Genomic DNA, 20,639 nt, shown 5'->3' with positions numbered 1-20,639 from the left:
GAAAACTCTCCCAGCCCTTTGACAGTGTGCCTCTGCTGGATTGTATTTGTGTCTCTCTCGCCTGTAGTCCTTGGTTGTCCAACAAACTGTGACCTCTGCCGCCAGCGTTTATCAAATGGGATTTTTTTTAATAATTCTGCAAAAAGGGCCTTCTGGTACAGCACCATTTTAGGAGACCTATCTGCCACGAGAATGAGATATATAAAGTTCTCCTTGTAGCGTGGGTCTAGAAGTGTCACCAACAAGTACTGACTCTCACCCAAAATTTGGACAACGCGAGGGTCACGGGAAACGCAGCGTAACATAAAGTCAGCCATGTCTGCCAGGCTGCTAACAGGCAAGACTTCCGTGTCCTCACCAAGAAGACGACTGACCATGCTCTCCTCCTCATCCTCCTCCTCCTCCCTCTCCTCAGGCCATCCATGCTGAACAGACAGTATGACAGTTGTGTGGGTAGTACTGTCTATAGCGCAGGAAACTAGCACCTGTTCTTCCACCTCCTCCTCCTACTCCTCTTCATTGTCACCCAATCCACGTTGGGATGAGATGAGGCTAGGCTGTGTGGAATCACCCTGTATGGTTCCTTGCTCCATCTCATAATGTTCAGCCTGCAATGCCTCCTCTTTAAGTGTGAGCAGCGATTGTTTCAGAAGACAGAGAAGCGGGATGGTGATGCTAATTATGGCGTCATTGCCGCTCACCATCTGGGTGGAGTCCTCAAAGTTTTGGAGGACCGCACAGATGTCTGACATCCCTGCCCACTCCTGAGCTCTTATGTGCGGAGACTGACCTGAATACCGTCAGACATTTTAAAGCTGGTACTCAACAACTGCCCTGTGCTGCTCACAAATCCTTCCCAACATATGCAAAATTGAGTTCTAATGTGTGGGGACATCACACACCAGTCAAGTGAGCTGGAAGCTGCAAATGCTGCTGAATCACGGCAAGGACGGCGTAAGCTGTAGCTGACTTTCTAAAATGGGCACACATGCAGCGCACTTTGACAAGCAAATCTGGCAGATCCAGGTAGGTTTTGAGAAACCGCTGAACCACGAGGTTGAGCACATGGGCCAGGCATGGTGCATGTGCGAGCTTGCCTCGCTTCAGAGTCGCCACCAGGTTCTGGCCATTGTCACACATGACCATGCCTGGTTGTAGGCTCAGCAGTGACAGCCACAGATCTTCCTGCTCTTTCAGAGCTGTCCACAACTCTTCAGCGGTGTGCTGTTTGTCACCTAAGCATATTAGCTTCAGCACAGCCTGTTGCCGCTTGCCCGAGGCAGTGCTGCAGTGCTTCCAGCTTCTGACTGATGTGGGCATTTCGGTGATGGAGGCTGAAGAGGAGGAAGAGGTGCAAGAGCTGTAGAATGTGGGTGCAACCCTGATTGACCCAGGGCCCGCATTCCTCTGTGTCAGGAAGACGTGTTCCGTCCCAAGGTCCGACTGGGTCCCAGCTTCCACTACATTAACCCAGTGTGCTGTCAGTGAGATGTACCGTCCCTGCCCACAAGCACTTGTCCACGTGTCTGTGGTTAGGTGGACCTTCCCAGTAACTGCATTATTGAGGGCACAGCTAATGTTCTGGGACACGTGCTCGTGTAATGCGGGGACGGCACACATGGAGAAATGGTGGCGGCTGGGGACCGAGTACCAAGGGGCGGCCGCTGCCATCAGGTTGCAAAAAGCTTCCATCTCCACGAGCTTAAAAGGCAACATTTCGAGAGCAAGCATTCGCGAAATGTGTGAGTTTAGTAGTCTGGCCTGTGGGGCGTTGGCTGCGTATTTGCGCTTGCATTCCAAGGACTGGGGTAGGGATAACTGAACGCTGCACTGAGACAAGGACGTGGACATGGATGCTGATGGTGCTAGTTGCGAGTATGCAATGACAGGTGCAGGGTGGGATGCATTTTCTCATACACCATGGACAGGTGATTGGCGTGCAACCACAACAGCGGAACAAACAGTGGTGTCACCCGCAGACACTGTTTCTGGACTCTGGCGTACGGCCCACCTACTCGGGTGCTTTGCTGTCATGTACCTGAGCATGCTGGTGGTGGTCAGGTTGCTAGTTTTGCTACCTCTGCTGATGCTGGCCTGGCAGATGGTGCAAATGGCCTTTTTGGGGTTATCAACCAGACTCGGGAAGACCTAACAGTTGTACTGACAACTTCCGTCTTGTTGGTGTTCCGGGGAACGGTGGCCCGCTTTGTGTCTGAGGCCACCACACTGCTTGTTCCTGCCTGTTGTAGTGCTACTCCTCCCTCCCCCTGTGTGCTGCTGTTATCACTCTTCATGTCACCTTGCCAAGTTGGGTCAGTGACTTCATTGTCCACCACCTTGTCTTCCACTTCTGCACCCTGGTCCCCATCCTGACTTTCTAGCAATTGTGTCTCATCATCATCCAGCTCTTGCAACAGTAATTACACTTTCCCACTGTTGCCTTCATATGACCTTGGCTGTTCAAATATTTGGGCATCACTACACACGTTCTTCTCTTGCCCCGCTTGAAGCTGGCCAGGCGAGAGGCCCAAATCTATAAATGGAAAAGTGCACAGCTCTTCAGAGTGTCCAAGTGTGGGATCAGTTGTCTCTGGGCACTTGGCATGGTGGAAGGAAGGAGGATCACGGTGAGGAATATGCAGTCCAGACTCACGGCTACTGAGACTTGACCGGGTGGAAGACAGGGTTGTGGTGGTGGTGGTGGCAAAGTGACTGGAAGCATTATCTGCTATCCAACCAACAACCTTTTGACACTGCTCTGGGTTCAATAGTGGTGTGCTGTAGTCCCCTAGTAATTGGGACAGGAAAGTTGGGCGACAAGATGTGGGTGTATGTTGTGGCACAATTTCAGCTTGCCCATGGCCTCAGCCTCTGCATGAATCATCACCATCACGTCCACTTCCCCATCCCTTGGCATGCGCCTTGCCCATTTTAAATGGAGGATAATATTTTGCATGGTCGCTACAAAAGGCTGGATTTGTACCGCAGTTATATGTGATACGTCTGACTGTCGCCCACGGTTTTAAATAGCGGGCTTGTAGTTTCCTATTATTTCCAGCGACCACATGTAAATAGCTTCACTGACACGCTGCTGCCAAACTGTAAACGGAGGACAATATTTTGCACGGTCGCTACAAATGGCTGGATTTGTACTGCAGTTATATGTGATACGTCTGACTGACAGACGCCTATGGTTTTAAATAGCGGGCTTGTAGTTTCCGATTATTGCGAGCGACCACATGTGAATAGCTTCACTGACATGCTGCTGCCAAACTGTAAATTGAGGACAATATTTTGCATGGTCGCTACAAATTTCTGGATTTTTATCGCTGTTATATGAGATCACATCTGATGATGGAAAAGATAAGCTGTATTCTACTATGCTAAAAAGCAAATGGAGCAGTAAAATGTTGGACTCTATTACTTTTTTAGAATATAATCAGGATTAAGATAAAAGAAAAAAATAGCTCTGGCCCCTGATATCTGGGGCTATGTCTATGGATATCTGTAACAGCAGGAGCAGACAGAACATGCAATGGGCCCTCTTGTGCTGTATACACTGCCACAAACCCTGCCTGCCTGCCTAACTCTTACTATCAGGATTATTATATGCAGCTGGATTAGTTCTCAGAAGGACTGTTAGTTCAAATGGATATGTATCCTGGTGTGGAATACCTATGCCTAACTATTACACCTCAAATTCTGTCCCTCACACAGCAGCACCTCTCCCTACTCTGCCTGTCTTAAGGTTAGACTGTGTAAGGCAGCGCTAGTCATCATAATGGGGGTTACTCGCTGCACCGGGTCAATTAAGGCACATAAGCAATGTCTTTACGCTTTTCTCACAATGTTGCAGTTTATTACATCATAAGCCACAGTTCACCGGGTCCAACTCCGTGGCACGCCGACACACATATCTACAATATTCATGAGACAAGTGGCACACAGGCCCACTTGCTCCAGGTTACAGCCTACGGCAAGGTAATAAATTATCAATGTCCATAACACAGTCCATGTAACAAAGTGTATTACCTTTGCCGGGTTTTAGCTGCTGCAGTCCGTTTATTCCGCCACCACTGTGGCTTTATGGCTTTCCCAGGTGGGGGTCTCTAGCCGTCGTCCCCTCGTAGGCTACTGGTATGTCTTCCACACTTGACATCCAGCCTGCGCCTCTCAGGGTTCTGCACCAAGCCGGCTCTCCCTCAAAGGCCACTGACATCCACGCACCGGATCCAGGCTCGGCCTTCCAGGCTGCCAGGCTTCACTCTCGGCCTCACTAGGCCTCTCACAAATGGTGTCCCACACACACGGAGCACAGGCCTCACACCGAACACACCTGTCTCAAATTACCAGGGTTTATATATCCTGTGCACACACACACAAACTGACAGGACCTGTGTGATGTCACAGTCATGTGACCAGTCACCTGAGGGGAAAGGTATATGGTCAGGTAAAACACATCCTAGACCATTACCGTAATGCAAGCACGTCGCTGCATTACAACTGTGACAAGCATAGCGTCACCAGGTCTTATATAGACCCGATGACTCTATGCGGCCACACAATCACTGTAATGCCACAACCAAGATGGCTACGGCATTACAGTGATTGGCAGATAATCCCTGCATGTTCATTGGCTTTCTAAAGAGCGCCAAACATGCAGGGCGGAGATCCGAGCTCCCACCTGAGCATCCCGGAAATACTCGCCGAGCATCTCGAGCAGTGAGATGCTCGGGCGAGTACCGAGCAGTAGCGAGCACGCTTGCTCATTACTAGTCCTTAGTCATCAATATCAGATCAACTGGTACCCCTTATATCAACTTTTTGCATCTTCCACAGTGGCCAGATGTATACAGTGAGTAGAGCAATAATAGGACAGTTCTGTATATTGTACAATATCTGTCTCTGCTTCCTGTCCCTTAGCTCCTATTAAAATGTGTACATCCAGCCACCATGGGAGCTGCAAAAAGCTGATCCATGGGTGTGCCTAAAAAAAAGTAATTAATATCTAAATCCTGGAAATCCCTTTTGTAAAAGTAGTTTGTAAGTGGAAGCATGGCTGCACTCAATAGTGCTTCCATAGACAGACTTTGCACAGGCTGTGTATTTATCAGGTCTCAGGGGAACCCTAGGTTACATCCATGGAGTGACTGCCGACCAGTGCAGTGACCAAGACAGGTCGCATAGAGGAGGTCAAAATCAGGGTCAAAATTAGAACGCAGGGACATGGTTATGAGGATGCTGAGATAAGTAACAGGAAACAAGCTGAAACAGAGCAGCGTAACATGCTTATTAATAAAGGTAAGTATAACTTATTACTGGAAACCCTGGTAGGCTTCAGGAGATTTAAGTAGATTATGGGCCTGCCCAAGGCTCACAGCAACAACTAATTAGATGAACAATGTTAAGGTTTTAACTAAAGTCTGGTGGATCATTTGAAAATTTAATTTACCAGCTGCTACAAATTTTCATCAAAATTTGATTCACCTCATATAAATTTGCTGCAAATGCAATACTGAAAAACCTCTAATTAACTGTAAAATGCATGTACATGTATTACTCTTTGAGTTCTCCTACAAGTCTATTAAACCCACTTTGAGAACTTTACTGCAAACACAGCCTTTTTAATGTCCAAGTGACCTAAATCTATCTGGCTAGGCGAAAACGGATGGGAACCAGTGGTAACCAACAGCTGTATTTGAGTGGAGTGTACAGGTCTGATATTGGACTATTACAACAAGGAAGTGCACCATTTGTGAGCTAGACAGTTGTATTTAAATGTCTAGATAATAGAGATTTCTCTTTATAATGTAATAAAATAAATATTGTCTTGACAATTTCACTATGCAAGAAGCATACTTTCTGTGACACATAAGACCGGGTTTCAGAATTTTGGTTTAGTAGAAAAATTTTGCACTGAGGGGTTTAATCTTGCACTCCTTGTTTGTAGGTGATGTCCTGATGTCATTGCCCCTCTCTCTGAGTCTTTATCAGTGTGTGAAATAGCACCCTGCATATTGAATCGCAGAGTGTTCGAGTTCGCAGGCACCTGAGAATTTCAGCAAATTTCACTTGAAGTCAATCCTCTGTGGATTGATCTGCTCATCTCTAGTATTGACCCTCAAGCTCCCTACCTTGACTGCACCACAAGTACCAGAAATCCTTTGAATAGGTCAATATCATATTGTTGAGGGTCCAACGCTTGATTAAATGAGTTGTCCCACGAACAACAGTCAATTTTAATGAATAGATCTTAGAATAATAACTTCTACAACTGGATGTGTTTAAATAAAATGTTACTGTGCTGAGATAATCTTAAAAATGTGCCCCTGCTGTGTACTGTGTAATGGCTGTGTCTGACCGCGTACAGAACACGGTCTGATCATACCACAGCTCCTGGGCAGGGGAGGGAGCAAAAGAGTATACAGACATTTCAGAGGGAATTGCAGCTGATTCTTTCTTTGAGGTAAAACATTGTTTAAAAACAGGCAGGGAAATATTTTACCTCACAAAAAGAATGAGCTTTGATCCCCAGCTGTCCTATCTGTATACTCTTTTGCTTCCTCTCTCAGACACAGCTATTACACAGTACACAGCAGGGGCACATTTATAAGATTATCTTAGCACAGGAACATTTTATTTAAACACATCCAATTGTGGAAGTTATTATTATTCCAAGATCTATTGATTAAAATTAAATTTCATTGGTGGGAAAACCCCTTTAACTCATTAGCTGTTACCGGATCTGGCAGCTGCTGGATATAAACAGCTTATGGAGCAGAACACTATAGCTCTATCACACTGTTTAGTGGCCAGCAGCAGCTGGATGATTATACCAGCTGCTGCCAGAATTGGTGACATTTGATTAGTAGAGGTGTCAGGTGTCAAACTCCTACTGATATCAATGTTCTATGCTTAGGATAAGTCATCAATACCGAGGTAGTAGAAAACCCCTTTAACACATGACCTACTTATTTGTAAAAGGTTCTAAAAACGGATAATTCATGGTTTGTCTTTGCTTTATTTTCAGGCACCTGTCAGTGTGGAAGATGTAAATGTGAGAACTCAGATAATAATGAATTAATATATGGAAAATTTTGTGAATGTGATGACAGGGAATGCATTGATGATGAAACTGCAGAGATTTGTGGAGGTATGTAGTTATAATTTGATGACTGGTATATATCTCTATATATAATAGTAATTCACAATTGGGTCACTAATTGATAGAATATGTGTATCAAATCTGATTTCATAAATACTCATTGTGAATTTGAAAAATGTTTCGAAACAGTTATAATGTATTATTATCGGGGGTGGAATTTTGGTATTCTTGACGACAATTGATCTATTATGCAGTAGATGTAACCAGACCATTAACAATCATTCTAATTTGCTGGGAGAAAATGTAGCTATATTCTCTTTGCAGCTGCTTGTTTTTAGTTTTCGGAGCAGTGCAGGGGTTGTGAACAGCCAACACTCAGTACACAGTGAGCACACTGTAATCACTCCCACAACTTCTTGGCTGATATACTGCTTTATAGCATGTGTACTGAGCAGGATGTTAAATCAGGAGTGGGATGAATGATCACTCCTCTGCGTCACCCTGATGACTGGACGAGTGCAGCTGTAGGGAGAATATAACTTCATATTTTCCCTGCAGCAGCGCTTCTAATTAGAAAGACACATATATTTAAAATGCTATTTGCCTGCAGATTAGCACTATAGTTGCAGGTAAATACTGTTTTTTTCTGCTGACTAGCCCCTTTAAATGATAGATATAGAAATCATATCACTAGACTTCATTTGTTTTGGTAAATCAGACTTCAAACACTTTTGAAAAGTGAAATAAGACAAAGAGGAAGACCTATTAATGATAGCACCAGAATACCTTTTTCCATACAGATTTGCTAGAATGAGACAAAAAGTAGTTCAGAAATTAGTTGTACTTTGCACAACTTCAAAGCTTTGCTCATTTTCTTAAACACGTTTATTCATACTGTATGTGTGGAAAAAGTGGCACAAGGACTTCATAAAATAGCATTTGGTTCAAATGCCACATTTATTTCTATGCAATTAAAACAGAAATTTTGCATAAATACATTGATAAATCTGCCCAGTGTACTTTGTTGAAATGAATGTTGAGCTATTGAACCCATGAGAAATACCTGGCGCCTTCTTCTCATTGTTTATGTTGAAAAGAATGTAATTAATTTTTTGTGAATAATCCATAGTACTTATAACAAAGAAAACAAACATTTATGGACTCAACAGAGGTAAACCGATATTGCTGATCAAACAGTTGCAAATGAAAAACAAATATTATGTATTGTGGTATATGAATTCTATTGTATCTGAATCCCTCTTCCAATTAACAAAACAAGTCAAGTAAGTTGCATTTATATAATAAAACGAAAAGCTAATGAATCACAAATAGCAATATATGATATATATGCTTTTTATTTAGAACCTACTTTAATAGAAGCTCTTCCTTGGTTGTTGTAACTGTCAATGTTATATCTTTTTATTCTTTAGAATAATTAGAGCCATGATAAGGTAACACTTACATTTTTGTATATGTGTTAAATGTTGATTTGGATCGGGGTTAATAGGATTATTTTCATAACATTGCATATATGTAGGGGTAGCTTTACACACCACTTAAAAATTACACCTTGGAATTTGTCCTCCAAAATCCCGAAAACTTGGGCCACCAATCCTGTTGGTTTAAGGGTAATGTGTAGGTGCACATTCACACTGTTGCTATTAACAGACAAATATAACCTAGAATAAAAACAATGAATAGATACCCTGCAGTAAGTACATATGTAGAAAACATAGGGAACTTAGTTGACATTTTTTTTTATCAAAAAAGCATAAAAGCCATCCCACCATAAGTTGTCCCTAACTGCAGTAATTCCAGTAAGCCTCAAAACATTAAGCAATATTATATACAATCATGGCCGAAAGTGTTGGCACCCTTGAAATTGTTCCAGAAAATGAAGTATTTCTCTCAGATAATTATGGCAATTATGCATTCTTTGTTATACAGATATTAATTTCCTTTGTGTGTATTTTAACAACGCAAAAAAATGAGAAAGAAAAAGTCAAATTGCACATAATTTCAAACAATATCTCAAAAATGGGCTGGACAAAATTGTTGGCACCTTTCCAAAATTGTGGGTAAATAACTTTGTTTCAAGCATGTGATGCTTGTTCAAACTCACTTGTGGCAAGTAACAGATGTGGGCAATATAAAAATCACATCTAAAACCAGATAAAAAGGGGAGAAGTTTACTCAGTTTGCATTTTTTGTTTACGTGTGGCATACTAAGCCTAGAAAACAGAAAGAGGAGAAGAGAACTGTCTGAGGACTTGAGAACCAAAATTGTTGTAAAATATCAACAATCTTAAGGTTACAAGTCCATCTCCAGAGATCTTGATGTTCCTTTGTCCACAGTTCGCAACATAATCAAGAAGTTTACAACTTATGGCACTGTAGCTAATCTCCCTGGACGTGGACAGCAGAGAAAAATTAATGATAGGTTGCAATGCAGGATAGTCCAAATGGTGGATAAGCAGACCCAATCAAGTTCCAAAGAAATTCAAGCTGTCCTGCGGGCTCAGGAAACATTACTGTCAGCGCAAACTATCCGTCAACATTTGAATGAAATGAAACACTATGGCAGGAGACCCAGGAGGACCCCACTGTTGACACAGAGACATAAAAAAGCTAGACTGCAGTTTGCCAAAATGTATGTGAGTAAGCCAAAATCCTTCTGGGAAAGCGTTGTGTAGACAGATGAGACCAAGATAGAGTTTTTTGGTAAAGCACATCATTCTACTGTTTACCAAAAATGAAATGAGGCCTACAAAGAAAAGAGCCCAGTACCTGTAGTCAAATATGGTGGAGGTTCAAAGATGTTTTGGGGTTGCTTCACTGCCTCTGGCACTGGGTGGCTTGACTGTGTGCAAGGCATCATGAAATCTGAAGATTACCAAAGGATTTTGGATTGCTATGTAGAGCCCAGTGTCAGGAAGCTGGGTTTCCGTCCAAGGCCATGCCTTTCAGCAGGACAATGACCCCAAGCATACTTAAGAAGCACCCAGACATGGATAGAAACAAAGCGCTGGAGAGTTCTGAAGTGGCCAGCAATGAGTCAGGATCTAAATCCTATTGAACACTTGTGTAGAGATCTTAAAATTGCTGGGTGCCAACAATTTTGACCTGCCCATTTTTGGGTTTTTGTGTGAAATTATGTCCAATCTGTCTTTTTTTGTTTGTTTTGTTTTGTTTAGATACACAGACAAAAAAAACATCTGTATAACAAAACATGTGTAATTGCAATAATTTTCTGTTAGAAATACTTCATTTTCTGGGACAATTTCAAGAGTGTCCACACTTTTGGCCATGACTGTATTCAAATTATAGTTTTGAACTTGGCCTCCAAAATTCTACTAAAATCCAAATGTGTTACATGAAGATTTCATTACTGATTCTGATGCAGAATTCAGCCATGGAGTTCACTTTTTCTTAGCACTAGTTACAAAATACTCTGTGATAGCATTGTTTATAGGAATGCATTCACTAGAATAAAAAATCTCTCAAAAACACTGTAGTTAAGTAAGTCCTATTCTGATTTCTTTTTCAATGGCTACATACTGGGATTCCAAAATGATTTTAAACTGTAGAAGCTCCTTTTTTTATTCCAAAGACTAATGAAAAATTGCATGAAAATCGAAATTTGCTTTATAAGGGTTGGATTATTGGAAAAAATCTTACTACAAAAGCTCTAGGTATAGTAGAGCTTAGATTTTGCAGTCAAAAGGACCTCCAGCTAGAAAAGTGTAGATACAAATCAGATTATAAAGTTATGAATTATTCCAGTAAATCATTTTGCTTTTAATGTAAAAAAAAATGTGTCTTTAATGTGTCCTTTAAAGCCGCTAACACCTAAAGACAGTTTTTGGCGTTGAAAGTATTTGTCACTTCCTATGACTATCCATTTCTTAATTAAGTTTTTTTTCCTACTACAACTTCTATAGGACTGGATAGAATTGACTGAACACAACGTTAGATCTCATAAACACAAGTATGATCAATGTTGTCATTTCTAGAACACTTCAGTCCAAGAGAAGGAGTCTAACTAGTGAGCAAGAGGTGCAGGCTATCAAACGCCGGTCTCTCCGGTTGTACAGTTATTTTGAACAATGATGCCTCTTGCTTAGCCACTGTTGGCAGCCTGTCAGCTTCAGGCAACTCATTTAAAAGATTCAGGATTAGAAGTCAGGATCACAGACTTTATATAACTTCAGCTACACTGCTGGCTGAGAGATCATGCCACATTAAGTTGAAATACAATTTCCAAAGAGAAAATCGACTAAAGGATAAAAATGAAGCATGCGTTGGAGAGCGGATACGATTGGATTCAAACTGGGCTGCAGCTCTGTTCTCCAAGGTCTTCTTCTACTAATTTACCCCATTCACGGCTTCTGGTATGCAGGTACCAGATACTGGATGCTACTTTCTTAGTCTCTGTCATATTGTTTTGTGAAATAGGTTGTTCTTTCCCTATAGAAACCCAACACAAAGTCTCCAATGAACATAAGCTGCCTAAATCTGCAGTCTCTATTGATAATATCATATGTGTTGTGACAGCATCTGCCATTAAAAATATACTCCTTTATTTCTCACTGTATAAAATTTGTTTTGGGTGCAGGCCACGGGAAGTGTTACTGTGGAAACTGTTACTGTGAGGCTGGTTGGCATGGAGATAAATGTGAATTCCAGTGTGACATCAGCCCATGGGAGATTAAGAAGAGATGCACATCTCCAGATGGCAAAATCTGCAGCAACAGAGGTGTGTCATTATTAATGAACTTCACATCTGTATGTCTTTCAATTAGTCTTACACAATAATCACATCTGTTTTTTTTCCTAGTCTATAAATAAGCCCCGGAACAATTTGAACAGCTCTTGTACATGAGAAGGCTATAAGTGCTGCTAATGTATCATTCTGTTAATTCTACGATTCAGAATGTTTATAAACACATGGCTTATTTACCATTTATTATGTCTGGAAGTATTTCTATTCTTACTTAAGGTTAAAGGTTTTACAGTTTAAATTATTGGAATCATTTAATTCACAACATTTCATATTAATCACTTAAAGAGTTAAAGAGGTCGGCCACTTTCCCTTGTTAGCGCAGCTTTCCTCTGTGTGCTTTCTGGTTGCGTTCAGGCACCTGTTCATTGGCCCCGTCGGGGCTTACGTCCGAACCCCCACCCCCTGCAAAACGTGATTCGGACGTGTGTGCTGACGGGACCATAGACTATAATGATACCGGCAGAGTGAACGTGAGCTCTGCCGTGCATACATTTTTGGGTGTATACGCCTAGTGGAGACGGACACTCATATGCAGTCTGCTATGTCTGACTATCCGCCTCCAGTAGGCATACATGCTCGAAAATTATGCATGACAGAGTGCACCATTAAAGTCTACGTCCCCATTGGCGCATACCTCTGAATCCCATTTTGCGGTGGGTTCAGACGTAAGTCTCAACAGGGCCACCGAACGGGTGACTGAATGGATTGTGAAATCACCCAAACAAGGTAACCAGTACGTCTGTCCATAAATTTGCTGATGATGGAGGAGCATGTGGCCAGACCTATCCATCAGCCTCCTTCAGTAGAAAAGCAGTTTTCCCATGTGAGGTGTTTTATGACTGGAAGAGACTGATAGACTGGTCACAGGTTCCTCCACCAGCAGCCATTGTATGGACAGTGCTGGTGAGTTTGTGAGGAATGCTGCACTAACAACAAAAAAGTAGAGAACTCCTTTAAGTAATTTTGTAAAAACCTTTGCCTTAGCTTAATAATTTAAAATGACATGCTATAACAAGCTAAATTTTGACAGTAACTGGTTAAAGGGAAGTTAGCATCAGAACATGATCTATTGTTTAAATCATGTTTTTGTGTTGCATGTATTTTTTTAAACATTTTTTGTCATTTTTATTCATATCTTTATTACAAATTTTTTTTATTGAAATTGTACTTTTGAAAAAGGCTGTGGGGACCATTCCAGCTCAATAGGGTTTTATTCGAGTAACAATGTATAAAATAAAGCGGTACTGATCACCGCGTGTGGTTGTGTCAATCACAACCCTAGTAGAGTTTCATGTTAGAGGTTTTCCAGCTGCTGCATCTCCACAGGTTGGCAGATCTAATGTGGTATTAAGATAATCAGAGATGTGGGTAACCTGCACTGTTGGTGGTATATCCACAAATAATTACCAATATGCGATGTGGAGGTTACAGTGCGGTTTATTCTCAATACGATTCAAAGTTCCCAGACTTTTTCAGGAGATCCACAAAAATGTCTTGATTTATTCAACCCCCATAGTTTGATACCCTTAGATAAAATCCTGAGTGACAAATTGCCTCCAGAAGTCACACAATTAGTAAATTGAGATATTTATAAAACCATGTATCATTTCCTTTACACTTCACAAATATTTGCTACTTTTTGTTGGTATATCACATAAGATCCAAATAAGATACATTTAAGTTTGTGGTTGTAATGTAAAAAAATGTGGAAAAGTTCAAGGGGTATGAATACTTTTTAAAAGCGCTGTATATACACAGTTTATGCTAATTACAGTCTATGTCTATGCCATATACACAATTTATGCTATCTACACAGTGTGTGCTGTAAACACAGTGTATGCTACATACAGTCCTTACTGTCCACAGTGTATGGTGATATATACGCATTCTTTGCTGCTATATAGCAAAATCCAATAAATATGTCCACCAAACTTTTACAGGTATGCCTGCTTTTCATTTCATATGCACAGTCCGCAGCTTATAGTTGGCAAATGGCTATACAAATTTAGAAAAATATAGATAAGACGGTCACAGTCCAGCACATCTTAAAACTTTATGTTCTTTATTATAGAATTCCAATAAAACACATACAGTCCTGCTCATTGTTATTGGCACCCATGAAGTTTAAGTATATAATGTGGAATATCTCCTTAAAAAATGAATCAAGTGAAACAGTTTTTTGCATAGAGCACTCGTGTTAATTACAAAAGAGCAGATGATAAACAATAATTTAAAACAAAAAACAATGGAAGGAAAAATAGAAAAACCTAAAGCTTGCTGTGTCACTGGTATTGGCACCCTTTACATTAATTTAGTATGGAAACACATTTTGACTTGCCTGTGGTAAATCACAAAAGATATTCACCTGTGATTAATTGTTGTGCCCATGTGACATGAATTAGCCAATGAATGATGACTTCAGTGTTTTAAAAAGCCGCATGGTAGGCCATGTTCCTTTGTCACAATGGTGAAGACAGTAGAGCTGTCTGAGGACATCAGCACTAGTGTTGAGCCACCCCCGTAGTGTTCGAGTTCGGTTCGGTTCGTCGAACACCCGTGTGTTCGCCGAACTGTTCGTCGAACTGTTCGTCGAACACCTTCGAACACCGTTAAAGCCAATGGCAGGCAAACAAAAACACATAGAAACACATAGAAAACACCTTCAAAGGTGTCCAAAAGCTGACAAACTGCTCAGAAGACATAACTAACACATGGAAAAGTGACAAGTACATATAGTCATGCGAAAATAAAAGAGGTGGAGGAGTAAAAGGAGGGGGAGACACAGATATAGGCATGTCATGCCCTTCTAAAATCCAAAAAGTGAGAAGCCGACACGGCCAGTCCGCTCCTGCCCGTGCCACGCCCGTGCCACCTCCGTGTCGCCGGGTTTGTGCCAGAGCCGCGGTGAACCCTGACGGCCAGCCCCCCTCTCCCAATACTGGTGCCTGTCCGCTGGTGGGTCGAGCGAGCCCCCCTGTGGTGGAGGCAGCTCTAAGCTTTTTAATTTAAATTGTCTCTCTAATTTGAATGAATACACTTTAAATCCATTTACAAGGATCTATTGGAGGGCAAGTCTCATGCCAGCAGCCGCGGTAATTCCAGCTCCAGTAGCGTCCACTAAAGCTGCTGCAGTTAAAAAGCTTTTATAAGGATCGAGCTCGGCTGTCCACCGCAAGGCATCCTACTGCCAGTCCCAGCCCCTATGCCTTGGGGTGCCTCCTGATGCTCTTCACTAAGTATCCCATGGTCCCGAAGCATTTCCTTTGAAAAAATTAAGTGTCTAAACTACAGGTGGTGCAGCTTGCTTAACAGCCGGGATAATCCGCTCACTAGCAGACACTGCTACTAGGCACAAAGTATTTCCTGGGCTAGATGCAGTTAAAAATTTGTAATTAGATACTCTCGTTGGATGCTGAGAAAGCATTCCATAGAGTCTCCTGGCACGCCATATATGATTCTCTTAAAAAGCTTGGGGTAGGGGTCTAGGGGACCCTTTTATAGCCAAAATCACGGCCCTGTATCGCAATACGTCACCTAGGCTGAAGATAAATGGAACTGTAGCACCCTGAGGGCTCGGTTGCTACAGACGTATTGCACCTCACCCAGAGGTGTGATATCTCACTCTCAGGTAAGGATGGAGTGTGGATCAGGACCCGACACCTGCATGCATTACACCACATTGCCGTGGGGCAGGGCGACCAATATGCCCCTGAGATGGGCACGACAGTCCCTGTCCCTGGCTGGAGTGGGGGGAGGGAACACTGAGGAAGGGGAACCCTGTAGTGCAGGAGCAGGGAGGAAGCAGTTCCTGGGTGCATTGAGAAGGGAGTATAAAAGGTGGGCACCATCTTAGTTCAGTGCAGAGAAGTCTGAGCAGAAGTGGCAGGGAGCAGGGGCTCTGCATGAGCTCTGCTCCGGAGGCGGGCCTAGTAACAGAGGCCCAGGCCTGGAAGAGGGAGAAGGAAGGAAGAGGAGCGGAGAAGGCTCCAGGAACGAGGAATGAAGGGATCCCAGGGGTGCGGACGGGCGAGTCGCCACCGCACGCCCGAATCCACCTGCGTGGAGGGGTCAGGCCAAAGGGGGAGACCGGTCCCCGAACTAGTGGAGGCAGGAAACGACCCTCAGCTAGAAACCGGAGGCTCTGACATTTTATGTGGCGCAGCCCCTCGCTACACCCGCTAGGAAGGCACCACATAGGGTCAGGGAAACTGGCGCCAAGTTTACCAAGAGGAGGCCCGAGGCAGCCGGACAGAAGTGTTGGTAAGAAAGGCCAGACAAAGGACACACAAAGGGGGTCCTGTGAAGTGCTCCAAAGTTATCTGGGAGTTGTCTGAGCCCCTCACCTGGTGAGCACAGTACGACGTGGGCAGCCGTTACCTGCAGACGTGGTCTGGATAATAAGAACTGTGAGTAAAGGCCCTGAACTGCATCACTGACTCCGTGTCGTTACTGCTGCTGCCCTGCACCATCACCCCCATCCTCCGCATACACTGCCCTGAGGCTATACTCCTCCCGTGGGGAGTTATGCTACGCTCTGCTGCACCCACAACACCAGCCTTAGCGGTCTGCCCTGTAGCGGCGGTTCACTCTGACCGCAATCCACGGGTGGCGTAGTCGGACATTTAAACATGAAAACCACATAAATAGTTCCGCCACTGGTTTGACCGCCCTGAGCCACGGAACTGGGTCGCCGCCACGAAGACTACAACCACCAGCATCCACCAAAAAGGGTCCGGCTCCGGGTGTCCCAAGGCCCAGGGGGTGCGTCAGAACATTTTCATCACCTTTCACAATCACCAATGGGACAAGGCAGTGATGTCCTCTGTCCCCTCTCTTATACATCCTAGTGACGGAGCACCTGCTCTCATCAATTCGCCATAACCCCAATATTAGGTGGATTGAGGTGGGAGGCACCGAGTACAAGTGCTCTCTATTTGCTGATGATGTCCTAGTATATATCACTCAATCACATATATCCATCCATGCTGTTATGGCTGAAATAGATCACTTTGTTACATGGTAAAATTTTAAAATCAATGCAGCGAAGTCTGAGGCCCTCGATGTCTCCCTCCCCAAATCCATATAGGATTCCATCCAGTCCAACTTTCTCTTTGCCTGGCCCTCACAGGGTATCAAATACTTAGGAATTCCTATTCATAGAGACCTCTCCCATCTATGTTATCTTAATTTTGGGCCCTTTATTGAACAACTCCATACAGACCACGGTTGGCAAGTTAGAACTGTAAGATTCACTACGTGAACCACTGGTGTTTTGTGGAAAAGCACATGTACACTGCGTTCCAAATTATTATACAAAAAGTGTTTAGGAGTGATAAGGGAAGAATTTGTTTGTTTGTCAGTTAAACTCATTGATGGTGATGTGTGTCAGGGCTCTTTATATCACTGTAAGCAATTGCAGACACCTGTGCTAATTAGTTTGGCAGGTGTGTCCAATGAAAGGCAAGACTACTTAAGAAGGCTCTCTCACATTATTAAGCAGCCTACATTTTCTGCCAAAATGGGAAAGAAAAAGGATGTGTCGGCTGCTGAGAAGCAACAAATTGTGGAGTGTTTAGGTCAAGGCATGACTACAATCAACATTGTGCGATGATCAGGATGAAGTGTCTTGGCAATCAAGAAGTATGTAGCTGATTCACAGTACACACGTGTGCGTGCTGATAAGGGCAAATTGAGGACTCTTTCCTACAGGCAATTACGTCAGGTTGAAAGAGCAGCGGCAAAAAAGCCTTGTCATAGCAGCAGACAAGTTTTTGAAGCTGCTTGTGCCTCCAACGTCCCCCGAACAACAAGATGCAGGGTCCTTCAGAGGTTTGCAGCTGTGCATGCGCCATCCTGTCGACCTCCTCTATCCACTTCACACAAGCAGAAACGGCTCCAGTGGGCCAAACATTACATGAAGACTGATTTCAAAACTGTTTTGTTCACGGATGAGTGCCGTGCAGCGCTCGATGGTCCAGATGGATGGAGTGGAGGATGGCTGGTTGATGGACACCCCACGCAAACACGGCTACAGCGCCAACAAGGAGGAGGTGGAGTAATGTTTTGGGCTGGAATCATGGGGAGAGAGATTGTCGGCCCCTTTAGGATCCCTGAAGGCGCTAAAGATGAACTCCATAATGTATGTGGATTTTCTCAAACAGCACTTCCTGCCATGGTTCAAGAAGAAGAACCGTGTATTTCACAGCAAGATCATTTTTCTGCATGATAATGCACCATCTCATGCTGCACATAAAACATCTGCATCTCTGGCTGATATGGGCATAAAAGGGGACAAACTTATGGTGTGACCCCCATGCTCCCCTGACCTCTACCCCATTCAGAACCTTTGGAGCATCATTAAAAGAAGTGTCTATGATGGCGGGAGGCAGTTCACATCTAAGCAACAGCTCTGGGAGGGTATTCTGTCCTCATGCAAAACAATTGAAGCAGAAACCATCCAAAACCTGACAAATTCAATGGACGAGAGAGTTCAGAAGCTCCTTTCGAACAATGGGTCCTATGTGAAAATGTAACATCACCTAGAATAAAGTTTTGAGTTGAAAACTGTTTGATTTCAGTTTCTAACAACCTGCTAATGCTTATAATTTCAAAAATGACCATTTTTTTGGTCTTTATTAAAATGAAAAGGTTGATCGAAAAGTTTGGGGGATCTAAGAGTGTGGCAACCCAGTAGTCATGATTACTTCGAATTCTGACAATATGAGGGTCATGCTGCAGGTAGTGCAGCAGGAAGGCACTTATGTGCCTTGCGCATCTCGGAGCCCCAAAATTATTTTCCGGGCTAGATGCAGCTAAAAATTATTTTTAATTTTAAATCTGGTGAAGCTTTAGTATAGATGGCCTAATAGGATCAGTGCTGCACACTGCTACAAAGCCCAAATTATTTTCCAGTCAAGATACAGATAAACATGATTAGTAATTTGAAAGCTTAAAACGGTTGGTAGGGTGATTTTAACCAATCATCAAGCTTTTACTCTCCCCAGGATGACACAGGGGTAGAAAAGTCGTTTCGGATCCATGATTTGTTCATCTTTATGAACGTGAGTCTGTCTACATTATCAGTGGAGAGCCGCGTGCGCTTATCTGTCAGCACACCACCAGCAGCGCTGAACACACGTTCAGACAGAACGCTGGCTGCGGGGCATGACAAGATCTCCAAGGCGTAAGTGGCTAGCTCCGGCCATTTATCCAGATTGGAAGCCCAAAAAGAGCAAGGGTCCAGTGACACAGTCGTGGCTTCAATGTTTACTTGGAGATATTCCTGTACCATTGTCTCTAGGTGTTGACTATGTGTCAGACTTCTTGTCTCCTGTGGCCTTGCAAAGGATGGGCTAAAAAAGTGGTGAAATGATTCCGCAAAATTGATGTTACCAGCAGATACTGTGGTTCTGTTACGGTTTGAGTGCTGAACACTTGACGGTCCCACGGTTGGCAAGTTGGAACTGTGAGATTCACTACGTGCACCACTGGTATTTTGTGGAAAAGCACATGTAAGATTCTGCAACAGTCTCTGCTGATACTCCTGCATGCGTGCATCCCTTTCTATGGCAGGAATAATTTCTGCAAATTTACTTTTGTACCGGGGATCTAACAGTGTGGCAACCCAGTAGTCAGGATTATTTCTAATTCTCACAATTCGAGGGTCATGTTGCAGGTAGTGCAGCAAGAAGGCACTCATGTGTGTTGCGCATCCAGGAGCACCAAGTCCCTGTTGTGTTGGTGGCGAGGTAACAATCATGCTTCCTTCCTCTGTCCTCTCCCCCCAATCTCGCACAACAGAAATGTGATCAAGGTCTCCCTCATCTGATGAGTCTTCCATCAGTTCGTCCTCCACTTCTTCCTGGGCTCCTGCACCTTCCTCACTAGTTTGGCTGCTACCATGCGCCCTGGTAAAACCATCTCCCCCACCCTCACATGCCTGCCGCCTTGGTGCTGCCGACCGTCTGGACCTTGCAGATGTTAGCCCTTCCGCATACAACTCCTCCTCCTCTACTTCCTCCACCTCCTCTTGTGCCACCACCTGACTCCGAATTCTGTTTAACATGTGCTCCAGCATGTAAATCACCGGAATAGTCATGCTGATAATGGCATTGTCAGCACTAAACATCTTCGTCGCCATTTCAAAACTGTGCAGAAGGGTGCATAGGTCCCTGATCTGAGACCACTCCTCCAGCATGATTTGCCCCACCTCTGAATCTCGTTGGCCCAGGCTATACGTCAGAACGTATTGCACCAGGGCTTGTCGGTGCTGCCACAGTCGCTGCAACATGTGCAGAGTTGAATTCCACCGGGTAGGCACATCGCATTTTAGCCGGTGAAGTGGCAGGCCCAACGACTTCTGTAGAGATGTAAGTCGCTGAGCTGCGGGATGCGAACGGCGGAAGTGAGCACACAGCGACCGTGCCCTCTGCAGAAGGCCATCTAGTCTGGGATAGTGGGCTAAAAATTGCTGGACAACCAGGTTCAACACGTGAGCCATACAAGGCACGTGTGTGACATTGCCCCGGCGAAAGGCCGCACCCAGGTTTGCAGCATTGTCGCACACGGCCTTCCCTGGTTTCAGGTCCAGTGGAGACAACCATTCATGAAATTGGTTCTCCAGAGCTGACCACAACTCCTCAGCTGTGTGACTCACATTTCCCAGACATTTCAATGTAAAAACCGCCTGATGACGTTGAGCCCTACTGCCAGCATAGTAAGGAGGTGTGCAGGATCCCTTCTGCGCAGTTA

The 20,639-nt window shown here is 43.8% G+C and overlaps 1 protein-coding gene across 1 annotated transcript in view; it reads left to right on the top strand.

The window, feature by feature from the left end:
- Positions 1–20,639, top strand: part of ITGBL1 (integrin subunit beta like 1) — a 768,314-nt gene that overhangs the window by 264,669 nt on the left and 483,006 nt on the right. Inside the window, exons 4-5 of the mRNA XM_073670396.1 lie at positions 7,031–7,153; positions 11,721–11,861. Of these exons, the coding sequence (XP_073526497.1) occupies positions 7,031–7,153; positions 11,721–11,861 (264 nt within the window). The remainder of the gene's footprint in view (positions 1–7,030; positions 7,154–11,720; positions 11,862–20,639) is intronic.

The sequence above is a fragment of the Phyllobates terribilis genome, unplaced genomic scaffold (genome assembly GCF_046119375.1).
Source record: "Phyllobates terribilis strain yellow unplaced genomic scaffold, ASM4611937v1 Scaffold_2__4_contigs__length_985480577, whole genome shotgun sequence".
NCBI classification, from domain to species: Eukaryota; Metazoa; Chordata; class Amphibia; order Anura; family Dendrobatidae; genus Phyllobates; species Phyllobates terribilis.
The sequence above is the reverse complement of the archived record's forward strand: the minus strand, read 5'-3'. Positions and strand labels throughout refer to the sequence as shown.